Source organism: Sminthopsis crassicaudata, chromosome 6 (genome assembly GCF_048593235.1).
Source record: "Sminthopsis crassicaudata isolate SCR6 chromosome 6, ASM4859323v1, whole genome shotgun sequence".
NCBI classification, from domain to species: Eukaryota; Metazoa; Chordata; class Mammalia; order Dasyuromorphia; family Dasyuridae; genus Sminthopsis; species Sminthopsis crassicaudata.
In genome coordinates this window covers 244,822,035-244,834,568 of record NC_133622.1, presented here as the reverse complement: position 1 = coordinate 244,834,568, position 12,534 = coordinate 244,822,035, and the positions used below count along the sequence as shown (strand labels likewise).

At 34.8% G+C, this 12,534-nt stretch overlaps 1 protein-coding gene across 1 annotated transcript; it reads left to right on the top strand.

Moving 5' to 3' along the window:
* The first annotated feature begins 4,820 nt into the window (after window positions 1–4,820).
* LOC141546827 (olfactory receptor 5B2-like) lies at window positions 4,821–5,765 on the top strand. Its single transcript, XM_074274949.1, has one exon. It carries the CDS (start codon window positions 4,821–4,823, stop codon window positions 5,763–5,765), a length of 945 nt encoding a protein of 314 aa, XP_074131050.1.
* Window positions 5,766–12,534: the final 6,769 nt, after the last annotated feature.

The window sequence follows — 12,534 nt, the reverse complement described above, 5'->3', positions numbered from 1 at the left end:
TTTTCTGAAGACCCTTTAGATCAGCTCTCAAAGCAGAAAGAGGAAGAACATGGAGTCCTGGAAATTGTGCATATGCCTATTTCTGTTGCTCATTATATCCCTTTGTACATTAATTCAACCTTTTGTTAAGTAATTATTAATAATAATTTAATTCTTCAGGAAATATTATTAATATTCTCCCTAATCTTTTGGTTTGTTTTTATTTTGTCTCACACTATCATTAGACCAACAGCTGACAACTGATCACATATCCATTACCTTCACCAAATCGAAAAAAGAATTCTTGTTCAAGTTTGGGTCAGACTCAATGAACTCTGAAGTCCTTTCTACATGTGGGAGTATCTAAATCTGAAACTGAATGTTTTAACATAGATCTTATGGAGGATTTATAGACGTCAGCCAGATTGTAGGCAAAGGGTTAATGAAGAACATTTAAATGGCCCTTGATCTTATCAAATTCCAACCTGAGTTTCTAGAATCAGGAGCCACTGGCCTTAGAATTGATTGACCTATCACCTTATGATATGATTAAAGATCTTGGTGATTATTTCCAGTTGGGGCAGTAACTATCTCTGAGGTTTTGAGAGAAACACGATAGGTTGAAGGAAGCTCTCCTATGTCATCATCTTCCACCTGGCACACAACTTGTTTGTTTCAGTATTGGCTACTTCAAACAAATGAAGCTAAATATTTTTTCATTTTTTAATTTGTTTTGTTTTTTTGTTATGAACTCAATAGCATTATTTTGTTGTTTTATTATGAACTCAACTTTTAACAGACATTGTAATTTTAAATTATAAATAATGGAAGACAATTATATATGTAACTTTAATTTTCATTATGTAATGTTTTAAATTTTTGTTAAATTCAGTATATAGTAAATTTATAGTGCTAGCCAGTGTCATCTTTTATAATTCCTTCTGTGGTTTTCTGTATGTCTTTAAAATGACTTACTACTTGTCTTTTACTTCCTCTATTTTTTCTTGCATCATTGTCATTAACTATTAATGGCCCAAATCTCTAAATAAATCATCCCTTCTCCTCCTCAGACATTTTTTTTCTGAGGCAAATGAATGGAAGTTGCACTATTAGAGGTCCTGTACCTGAGACTAATGGGACTGGTCTCATTTTTCGCATATTTTCCTGTTGCGTACATGGTGGCTCCATCAGATACAGGCCTACTGGACTCATGGCCTCGATTTCTTGTGTCTCTTGAGAGAAGCCATGTTCTCACAGAGAAGTACTAACAACAACATCTGAATACACTCATGACTTCCCTTAGTAATTGTGATTGAGTCCCAACAGACCTAGGTATCCTATTATATGTTTTTCAAAGATTCACACTAAGGAATTCTGGGAAACCTCAGAGGATGCTTTGTGCCTTACGAGCACTAATATGCCCATTCTTGCAAAACCCTAATTCAGGTTTTTGGCCCCAAACCACAGAAAGCCTTTATATCACAATCTGGACTAATGTCCTTTGAATGAGCCTAACATTTGGTTTTTGTAATCCTTCAGTTATTAATAAGATCAGAAACAGTTTTCCTTCCTTATTTAATCTAGTAACCTTCCTGTTACCAAGATCCAAGAAGTCATAGTCACTAGGGATAGCAGATCATCATGTGGAAAGCTCTGAGTTTTTAGCAGCAAATGCCAGGATCCAGCTCTACAAATCTTGTCTTGTCTTTTCATTAAGCTTCTAAGTGAAGACTTATGCTTAAGTGAACGTATTCACTAAGTGTTTTCTCTTGGATTTTCATCAGCTTCTAAAAGGATCAGGTAGGTCTTAGCTATTATAATGCAAGTGACAGGTCCTACTCAGCTTTACAATATTAGGGACTATATGAAAGAAAAAAATAGTATCCTTATCTTCAAGACATGAGGAGGTAGAGATTTAAACATCACAGATTTGGAATTGTCATTTTCATAATGTTTCATATTATTCTGTTTAAATAGATGTTAATAGTTGCTAGCATTTAATGGAAACTTCAAGGTTCAAAACTCATTTAACTTTAAAAAAAATCTCTATCATTGGCCCCATTTTAGAGATGAGGAAACTAAGGCTGAGAGATTTTAAGAGATTTGTCCAGAGTCATTCAGATGACACGTTTTAAGAATTGGAACTCACTTCATATATATTCCATACCATTTTTCTATCATCTATCTGCCCCATGGATCTTAAGGCTGAATGGGCAAAGATTTTATGATCATCAAGTTTTATAGTTGAGGAAAATGAAGCTCTGCTGTTATGTGGGTCTTGCTGGGTGCAATAAAGAGTAAAATTGGAACTCAGAGTCAGGATTTTTCAATCTAAATTGAAGAGTCTTGCCATGTCAACAAATGTCATTATTTCATATAATTTTGCTCCTCCGTGTATTTCAGAAATTGTTATTAAACCATGTGAACTCCAAATTTAAAAATATATATTTTTCAGACATTGCAAGAAATGATATTTTTGTTTTAGTAGTAAATATTATCACTCATATTTCTCCATGATTTAAAGAGCTGAAATTGTCCAGATCCCACTGCCCATTTTAGATTTAAGAAAGTCCATTTGGCCTTACTCCCTCAGCCTTCAGGCAATATCAGGGAGGCTCAAGTTAGGAAGGTGACTTGTCTAAAGTACCAAAGTAAGTGAATACTTACTCTGGTATCTGGAGTTATACTGGAAGGTCAATAAACCAATTGTCTTAACTCAGAGCTCTCTGATTAATCCCCACAATAGGTTTCCTTAAAGAGTAAAGAATTTGATACCAGAGTTCTATGGTTCAACCACATGGCTCAGCCACATAGGCTATGGGTAAGCCACATAAATGAGGGAATTGTATTAGATGACCTTTGCATTCATTTCAGATTTAAGTGAATGACTCTATTAATACTTTATAGAGAAAATTATGGATTTTATCATTATTTGTCAAGTTTTGCTATGTCAGTAGTTTTCAATTCTATTCATGCAATTATTTCAAAGGATATATATTTAATGTTGGCTCTTTACTAGGTATAGTTCATCTCTGATATTATCTTGCTCCCCTCCTCCCTCATACACACACACACACACACACACACACACACACACACACACACACACACAAAGACAGACAGATAAACAGAGACAGAGAGACAGATTCAGAGACAGGGAGAGGAGAGAATTTACCACTCCCCAAGATGTTATACTCTACTGGTAGGAAACAATATTTATATAGATAAGTCAATAGAAAATATCCACTAAGGAAACAGACATTATTTAAATAGGACAGGGCAGGGCAGAAACAACAAAAGTAGTAAAGGTTTGGAGCAGTATTGAGTTATCAGTTGAACTTCACATTTTAGAGAGCCAGAGATTTTAAGACAAAATGTTGCAGAGACAGTTTCAGAAACATGGGGGGTAGACTGCATAAAGGCACATAGATAGGGGGTGGGAGATCAAGGATGAAGACGTAGATCCATCTGCCTGCTATGTGGAAGACAGGAGAGAAGGAGTAATGTAAAATAAGTCTAGAAAAATAAGATGGAGAGAGCTAGTGAAAAGTTTTAAATATGAAACAGAAAAAAATCATATTTTATATTGGCAATAGTAGGGATCCACTTAATATTACTGAGCATCAGAAAGTCAAAGTACATGAGTGTTTTAGGAATATCAAATTGTAATTGTGTGAAAGACAAAATTTTAAAATGATTCTTTTTTTAAAAAAAAGATAGCAGAATCTGGGCATTATTTTAGATAATAGAAAAAAAGAAATTCTATATGAGGGAAAAGTAAATTAAAACAACACTTAAGGGACTAAGTTTTTATAGACTTCCAGTTGGACACAATTGCTTCCCTAAACTAATAGTGCTATATACATTTTATCTCTTCATATTTTAGATGAATTAAGATAAGTGTAGATGAGAGAGATGAGAACAAATACAGAGAGATTAACCTTGGCAGAAAAATCCACAACTTCCCCTGACATAGAGACAAAGTGTGAGGGACCGTGGAATAATCAGGATTTGGTGTGTGGAGTAGAGAAAAGAGAGAATTTAAGAGGGATTGACATTTCTTTCTCCTGATTCAAGGGGAAGAAAGTTGTAGAGGAAATTAGGATCATGAGTTAATTGGGGAAGAATAACTGCATTCCTTTGTCCCATAAGGTGCAAGTAACAACATTAAAAATGAAAATTATTTAGCAGCTTTATGGGTCTTGGTGAGCCCCACGTTGGTGGGATCATTAAAGTTATGTGGTGAACATAATGTTGGTTTACAGTTCCTGGTGAAAGGCGAAGGGAGCAAGGAGTTCTTGGACAGCTAAGAGAGTTATCACTAAAAAAATCATTCATGGGGTAAATCTTGTGAAGGGGAAAGATGAGGTCAAAATAGAGAAAACAAACTTGGAAAAATTGTAAAGAAATAGGAATTGATATTATGATAAAGAATGTATCTAAACAGAAATAATATGCAATGGAAAGATAGAAGCATGTGTTTCAAAAGGAATTTCAGAGTTCCTGGGTCATGGAGTTAGAGGAACGATCAATTCAATAGTATGACTGAGGAGAAGTAAAGGTCATGGTCATGGGCATTGTGGGGTAGAGCACCTGTTCATAATGCTCTTAATGCATATAATGACAATTACATATGCTGAAAACAGTAATACTTGAAAGGCCAGTATGCTATTAATTTTTCAGGCATCAAAAACCAGAATTTTCATGTAACAAAATTTTGTAGCTTCATATCATACAAAATACGAATTTGTACATTAAAGAATGATAAATACCATGATCTATTCTGTGGTTTTGTGTTTTTCTTGTTCCAGTTCCATCTTCCAAATCCCTACAAGACATTTATGGAGAATTGTTCAGAAGTGAAGGAGTTCATCCTTGTGGGATTAACAGATAACCTGAAGCTTCAGGTCCCCCTCTTTATAATATTCACTATCATCTACCTCATCACTGTGGTGGGGAACCTGGGATTGGTAATTCTGATATTGGGGGACTCCCGTCTTCACACCCCCATGTACTTTTTCCTCAGCAATCTCTCTCTGGTAGATTTGGGTTACTCTTCAACCATTACTCCTAAAGTGATGGCTGGATTCCTCCCAGGGGACAAAACCATCTCCTATAGTGAATGTGCTGCACAGATGTATTTCTTTGTGTACTTTGCCACAATTGACACTTATCTCCTGGTTGCTATGGCCTATGATCGCCAGGTGGCTGTGTGTAAACCTCTCCATTACACCACCATTATGACACCCAATGTATGTCTTATTTTGGCCATTAGTTCTTATATCTCTGGTTTTATTTTTGCCTCCATTCACACAGGAAACACCTTTACCCTCCACTTTTGCAGTTCCAATATTATCCATCATTTTTTCTGTGATATTCCAGCCCTTTTGGTTCTCTCGCGCTCTGTTTCCTATACCCATGAAGTAGTTGTCTTCTTTGCTGTAGGATTCAATGTATTCTTTACCCTCTTTTTCATTCTGAAATCCTACTTTTTCATTTTCATCGCCATTTTGAGGATGCGTTCAGCTGAGGGTCGCCAGAAAGCATTCTCCACCTGTGCTTCCCATTTCACAGCTGTGTCCATATTCTATGGGACGGTGATCTTCATGTACTTACAACCCAGCTCCAGACATTCCATGGACATAGACAAAATGGCTTCAGTGTTCTACACTATGGTCATCCCCATGTTGAATCCTATGGTCTATAGTCTGAGGAATAAGGAAGTCAACAATGCTTTTAGGAAAATCATGGAGAAGACAAAATCTTCATTAAGCATCTCCTTTTAGTTAAGATGAAAAGTATTCAATATTTCTCTTCTATACTATGATCTTTAAAGTACCTCTTCTCCTGAGTTGACAAACTCTTTGATTATCCATGGATCATAAGCCATAAATTATCCTTCTATTCTGAATTTTGGAAACATCTCCCCTCATTGGCTTCCAGTATCTGATTCTATGACCTAGGATATTTATTTTTTAGAAATTTGGGGAATCTGGTTAGTATAAAACATAAGATTTCCCAATTTACTCTCCATTTGAGCCACTATTTACTCTCCATTTGAATCTGGATAAGCTATTGTTGATTGATGTGGGTAGGATTTGGGGGTGGAATTGATGATTATCCCTCTATTACTGAACTTAATGTTTTGTTGAAAAATCCAGTAAAATAAATCTCCTATTAATCTCTTCAAACTTTTGCACTTGGGGTGTAGTGAGGGGAAATTCCTAATGTGGCAACTCCTACCAAAGTATATTGGCAAAGTCTGCCTCAAATATATATTTTGACAGTTGTGTGGATAACCTGAGAGTTTCAATTAATTTTATATGGTCACATAGCCATTGACAGGACTTTTCATAGTGACCGAAACTTAGTAAGATTTAACTGATTTCTGTTAACTTATTGATTGCCTTGGGTGCAGGCCATCCCTTTGTCCATTATGTCATATATTCTAAACCTTTTATATTATGGAAATAAAGGTCCTAATTCACCTACATTTTTACCTACAATTTTTTAAAATATAAAAACTCTTTGGATTTACTTTTTTTTTTCTTTTTAAGTTTTCTAAGTTTTCTTTAATAAAGTTATATAATCTGGAATTATAATCAAAGAAGAAAAATATTTGAGAGTTGGAAGAGACTTAAGTAGTTTTATATTCTAATTTATACCCAAAAGAAATCTCCATTCTTTTTTTTTATTTTATTAATTTTATAATTATACATTTTTGACAGTATATATGCATGAGTAATTTTTTATAACATTATCCCTTGTATTAATTTTTCCAGATTTTCCCCTCCCTCCCTCTACTCCCTCCCTTAGATGACAGGCAATCTCATACATTTTACATGTGTTACAGTATAACTTAGATATAATATATGTGTGTAAATCTAATTTTCTTGTTGCACGTTAAGTATTGGATTCCAAAGGTAAAAGTAACCTGGGTAGATAGACAGTAGTGCTAATATTTTACATTCAATTCCCAGTGTTCTTTCTCTGGGTGTGTAGTTGTTTTTGTCCATCATTGATCAGCTGGAAGTGAGTTGGATCTTCTTTATGTTGGAGATTTCCACTTCCATCAGAATACATCCTCATACAGTATTGTTGTTGAAGTGTATAGCGATCTTCTGGTTCTGCTCATTTCACTCAGCATCAGTTCATGCAAGTCTCTCCAAGCCTTTCTGAATTCATCCTGCTGGTCATTTCTTACAGAGCAATATTATTCCATAACCTTCATATACCATAATTTACCCAACCATTCTCCAATGGATGGACATCCATTCATCTTCCAGATTCTAGCCACTATGAAAAGAGCTGCTACAAACATTTTGGCACACACAGTTCCCTTTCCCCTCTTTAGTATTTCTTTGGGATATAAACCCAGTAGTAGCACTGCTGGATCAAAGGGTATGCACAGTTTGATAACATTTTGGGCACAGTTCCGGATTGCTCTCCAAAATGGCCGGATTCTTTCATAACTCCACCAACAATGCATCAGTGTCCCAGTTTTCCCACATCCCCTCCAACATTCATCATTATTTGTTCCTGTCATCTTAGCCAATCTGACGGGTGTGTAGTGGTATCTCAGAGTTGTCTTAATTTGCATTTCTCTGATCAGTAGTGATTTGGAACACTCTTTCATATGAGTGGATATAGTTTCAATTTCATTATCTGAGAATTGTCTGTTCATATCCTTTGACCGTTTATCAATTGGAGAATGGCTTGATTTCTTATAAATTAGGATCAATTCTCTATATATTTTGGAAATGAGACATTTATCAGAACCTTTAACTATAAAAATATTTTCCCAATTTGTTACTTCCCTTCTAATCTTGTTTGAATTAGTATTGTTTGTACAGAAACTTTTTAATTTGATGTCATCAAAATCTTCTATTTTGTGATCAATAATGATCTCTAGTTCTTCTCTAGTCATAAATTCCTTCCTCCTCCACAGGTCTGAGAGGTAGACTATCCTCTGTTCCTCTAATCTATTTATGATCTCATTCTTTATGCCTAAATCATGGACCCATTTTGATCTTATCTTGGTATATGGTGTTAAGTGTGAGTCCATATCTAAATAAATCTCCATTCTTAACATTCCCACTAAGGAATCTAGCTTTTTTTTTGAAGACCTACAGGGAGAGGAATCCCTGAAAGTTTTTATTTTTGAGGATACCCATATCACTTTTGTTCAGCACTCATGGCTTAAAACTCTTTTCCCTCAATAATCATTTAATGTTGTAGGACACACTGTTAACAGTCTCTCCAAACGTTTTTGTTTTTGTTTTTGTTTGACAATTCTTATTTATTTGTAATAGGGATACATCCAGTGTAATAGTACAAATCATGTTTGTAATAGGGATACCTCCCTCTATTGGGAAATCTCTGGAAAATGCTTATAACTTTTATTTTTAGACTACCTGAGGACCATGATCACACAACCACTTAGAGATGCTATGTCAACCTAAGTCTTCTTTCAGTATCAATTTCCTGCCATCATATCCTGGTTGTATATATACATACATATATACACATTATATATGTATATATATATATATATATGTATACATACATACACACTATATATATTATATATATATATATATATATATACACTTATATATAATGTTATATAAAGCTGAGTGGATATGTAGTAAGAATAACATTGGATTTTTTTGCTTCTATTTTTCTGTTTTCAATAATGAGACTCAAATCCTCCATTTAGGTTGTGAGATATCTCAACTTCATAAGTTTATTACTGAGTCACCTAATCTGAAGGTGTGGCAATAGCTCCTTCTCATCATACTAAGTCCAGAACAATATTCTATAACTGATTCTATCTTCATCATCTCCTTCATATTGCAAAAAGATTTATTGGACAAGCATGGCTAAAATTACAGAATCTCTCAGTCAAAAACATTTATTATGTATTTACTAAATGCCAGGCACTGTATTAATCATGTGAAATACACATAGAAATAGAAAAAAGATAGTTTCTATTTATTATTCTAAAAGTTTTTTTTAAACTTTTTAATAAAGGAAGAAAAGAAATCAATTTAAGCTGACATAGAATTGTGAGGATAGGGTGGATGAAGCACAATCAAGAAAGCCTTACATGTAGCTTAGAAAGAAATAAAGACAGGGCTGACATAGAAGCCTTCCTGAAATGGGGAGTCTGGGAGAAATGATCCAGTAAGAATAAGAAGCCACAGAAATGGAGGATATTTCCATTGTATGAATCCTAGATATGGAGGGAGGCTTTATGATAATGATCTACATTATTGGTAGAAGAGGTCCAGAATTCAGCCTCTGAGGTACAAGACTCAGCCACTTCTGAGAACATTTGATTCTGCAGTTGAATGCTTAAAGTTAGCTATTTAAAAGAAGTCAATGAGGTTGAATGGTACAGTCTACAAGAAGAATGGCTGTTCATCTGATCAAACTCCAACAAGAACAATTAGAATTAGAGATCATTGGACTTAGGGACTGACTCATGTATTATCCCATGGTATAATGAGAGATTGTGGAAACTATTTTCAACAGGAGCAAAGACTCTCTGTTACATTCAGGTGCTGGATTAGGAAGTACCTAGAAAAATGCTGTGGATTGGATAAATAAAATTACGCTATTCATTCATCTAGAACCAAGTCTGTAACTAAGATATCTGGGGCATGGCTACATATATCCTTATTCTTTTAATTTAAGTTTTATTTTTATGATTAATAGAAGCAATAATGAACAGAAAACTTTCAAGATACAAATTCTAAACATAGTAGATTAAAAAAAATTTAGAAGCAATAGGTATCCAGGGTAACAACAATCTGACAAGGAAGAATATGAATTTGACAATTATTTGGAAGTGGATTGCATTTATTTATTGATTCCCAAAGTGATGATTGGGCTTCTCACAGGAAATAAGATCATCTCCCATTAAAATGTTAGGAACATCTCAGGTTGGAAATCTGGATGTTTTCAATGCTCTCAAGGTAATGGGATTCAATATGGTTACTGTTCACATATCCTGATATCTGCAAGTGTTTGATGTAGTTTTGGTCCAATCACTACACTTGTGGATTTATTGCTGATCAGAAATTCTAGTACACTGCTGCTGGACTGAGCATCTATCAGACAGCTAGGAGGCTTTGCATATTTAGAATTACATAACTGCTGAGTCTGCCTTGATTTGGGATGCTTACCCTGATTATTTAACTTTATACTCCATAATAGGATAGAAGCAAAAAATGTGTCCCTATTATACTCTTATGTTCAAATCCACAAAACCATTATTTTGTTCTGAATATGTTCCTTGCTCACTAAACAGCTTAAGCTGCATGACTCTACCTTCCATTATCCCTTTATGGAAATCCCTTTCTTAGTCTACTGGAATAGGTTTCCCAGAAGTGGGTGTTAAGCACCAGAGCTGCCAGATAGCACATTTTCCTACAACATGTACTAATTTGACAAGCACCTGGAAAGTCTTCCTGGCTGATTTTTCTATTCCTAGTTCAAAATTCTGGTCCTGTTTCAGAGCTTGGGGTGCTAAAATGTTCTATATGGTGCATTCCTAGTCAGACCCCAACAACAGGGTCCATATACTTCTCCTTTCTGATTGTCTTCTTGCCCTACACTGGGATGTACGATTTTTTTTTCCCTTGACTCTTTTGATCACAGTTCTTATGTGGTTTTTAGATCTTTATAAAAGGGTTTGACTTAGGGAGCTGTTCTAAACTTCACCCTACTACTTCCTTTATCTTGATTTTGAGGTTTGACTTAGGGAGCTGTTCTAAACTTCATCCTTCTACTTCCTTTATCATGATTTTGACTCTCTGAATTACATGTCACATGGATATGCTCAATTCCTTTCCAATAAGATCATGATTAAAGCAAGATAGATTATCTTGGCTATTATTTTATATGTTGCATGAAATGCTAGCTGAAGTCATGTAACAAGAAAAAAAAGGAAATAAGCATAGATAAAAATAAAAAAAAATTGAAGAGGATTTGGTAATCTAATTAAGGAATCATAAAAAGTCAACTAAAACTAATTGAATAACAACATAAGCAAAGTAATGATATTTAAAAACATAACTTATAAACCCTTTTTGTACATTGTCAATGAAATCCAGTATGAAGTGATAGAGGAAGTGCTCTAAGAGTAGTGGCACTCTCTCAGATTTGGTTGATTGGATTCGTGAAACTACTAGAGAAATGCAGTGAATTGGAAGAATTTGTTTTATGTCATCATTTTGTACCTGGCACATAACTTACTTATTTGGGGATTGACTACTTCAAGATCATATAGGTAGATATTTTTCTTCATTTTTTTCTTCATTCTTTTAATTTAACTTTTGTTTTTATTATGAACAAAATAAACTTTTACAGATGTGATAATTAAAACACAAATAATAGAAAACGGTTTTACATAAAGCTGTAAATTTTTATTATATTACATATGTGATTTTCTGTGTATTTTTAAAATGATGCACTGCTTATTTTAAAATTTATTTTCTTTTCCTTTGCATCTCTCTTATTATTTATTAATGGGCCAAATCTCTGGATAAATCATATCTCCTCAAAAGACATTTTTCTTCAAATAGGCAAATGAATGGAAGCCATATTATTAGGGGCACCATTCCTGTGACCTAAGGGACTAATACCATTGTCTCCCTGTTTTCCTGTTGACCACATGATGGCTCCATCCAGTCTAGGACAACTAATCTCATGGTCCCGATTTCTTATGTCCTCTGAGAGCAGCCATGTTGTCTACTGTGGAGAAGTCCTTATAACAATATCATGACTTCCCTTCCTAATTGTGATTGGGTCCCAATAGACCTGGGTATGCTATTATGTGTTTTCCAGAGATCATTCTAAGGAGCTCTGGGATTCTCAGAGGAGCTCTGGTACCTTAAGAGCACCAACATGCCCAGTCTTGCAAAACCCCAATTCACCCAAACTACAGAAAGTCTTTTGTGTCTCAATTTGGATCTTTGTCCACTGGACAAACCTAATTTTGGTTGTTGACATCCTTCATTTATGAATAAGATGAGAAAGTGTTCTCCTCGCCTTCGTTAATCTAGTAACCCTCCTGTTACCAAGAAACAAAGAGCCAGAGTGAATGAAGATTGCAGCCCATGACATGGGAAGCTCTGAGCTTTTAGCACTAAATGCCAGGAACCCTCTCTACAAATCCTCTTATCTAGTCTTTGGATTAAGCTTCTAAGTGAAGACATAGAAGCCTCCCCTTGGATTTTCATCATCATCCTAAAGGGCCAGGTAGGGCTTAGCTATTAGAACATGAATGACAGGTCCTACTCAGTTCTATAATATGGGAGCTATATAAAGGAACATTCTTGTCTGCAGGATATGAGGCGATAGAGGTTTCACAGTCACAGAATTGGAAGTGCCATTTTCATAATTTTTCATATTATTCTATTCTAATAGATATAAATGGTCGCTAGCATTTAATGGGATTTCAAAGGTCCTCAAATCACTGCACTTTAAAATACATCACTTGATTTTCATAACAGGTCTGTGAGATATGTGCTATTATTGGCCCCTTTT

Excerpts from the sequence above, each read along its gene's own strand:
- LOC141546827 (XM_074274949.1), top strand. The coding sequence starts at position 4,821 with ATGGAGAATTGTTCAGAAGTGAAGGAGTTCATCCTTGTGGGATTAACA.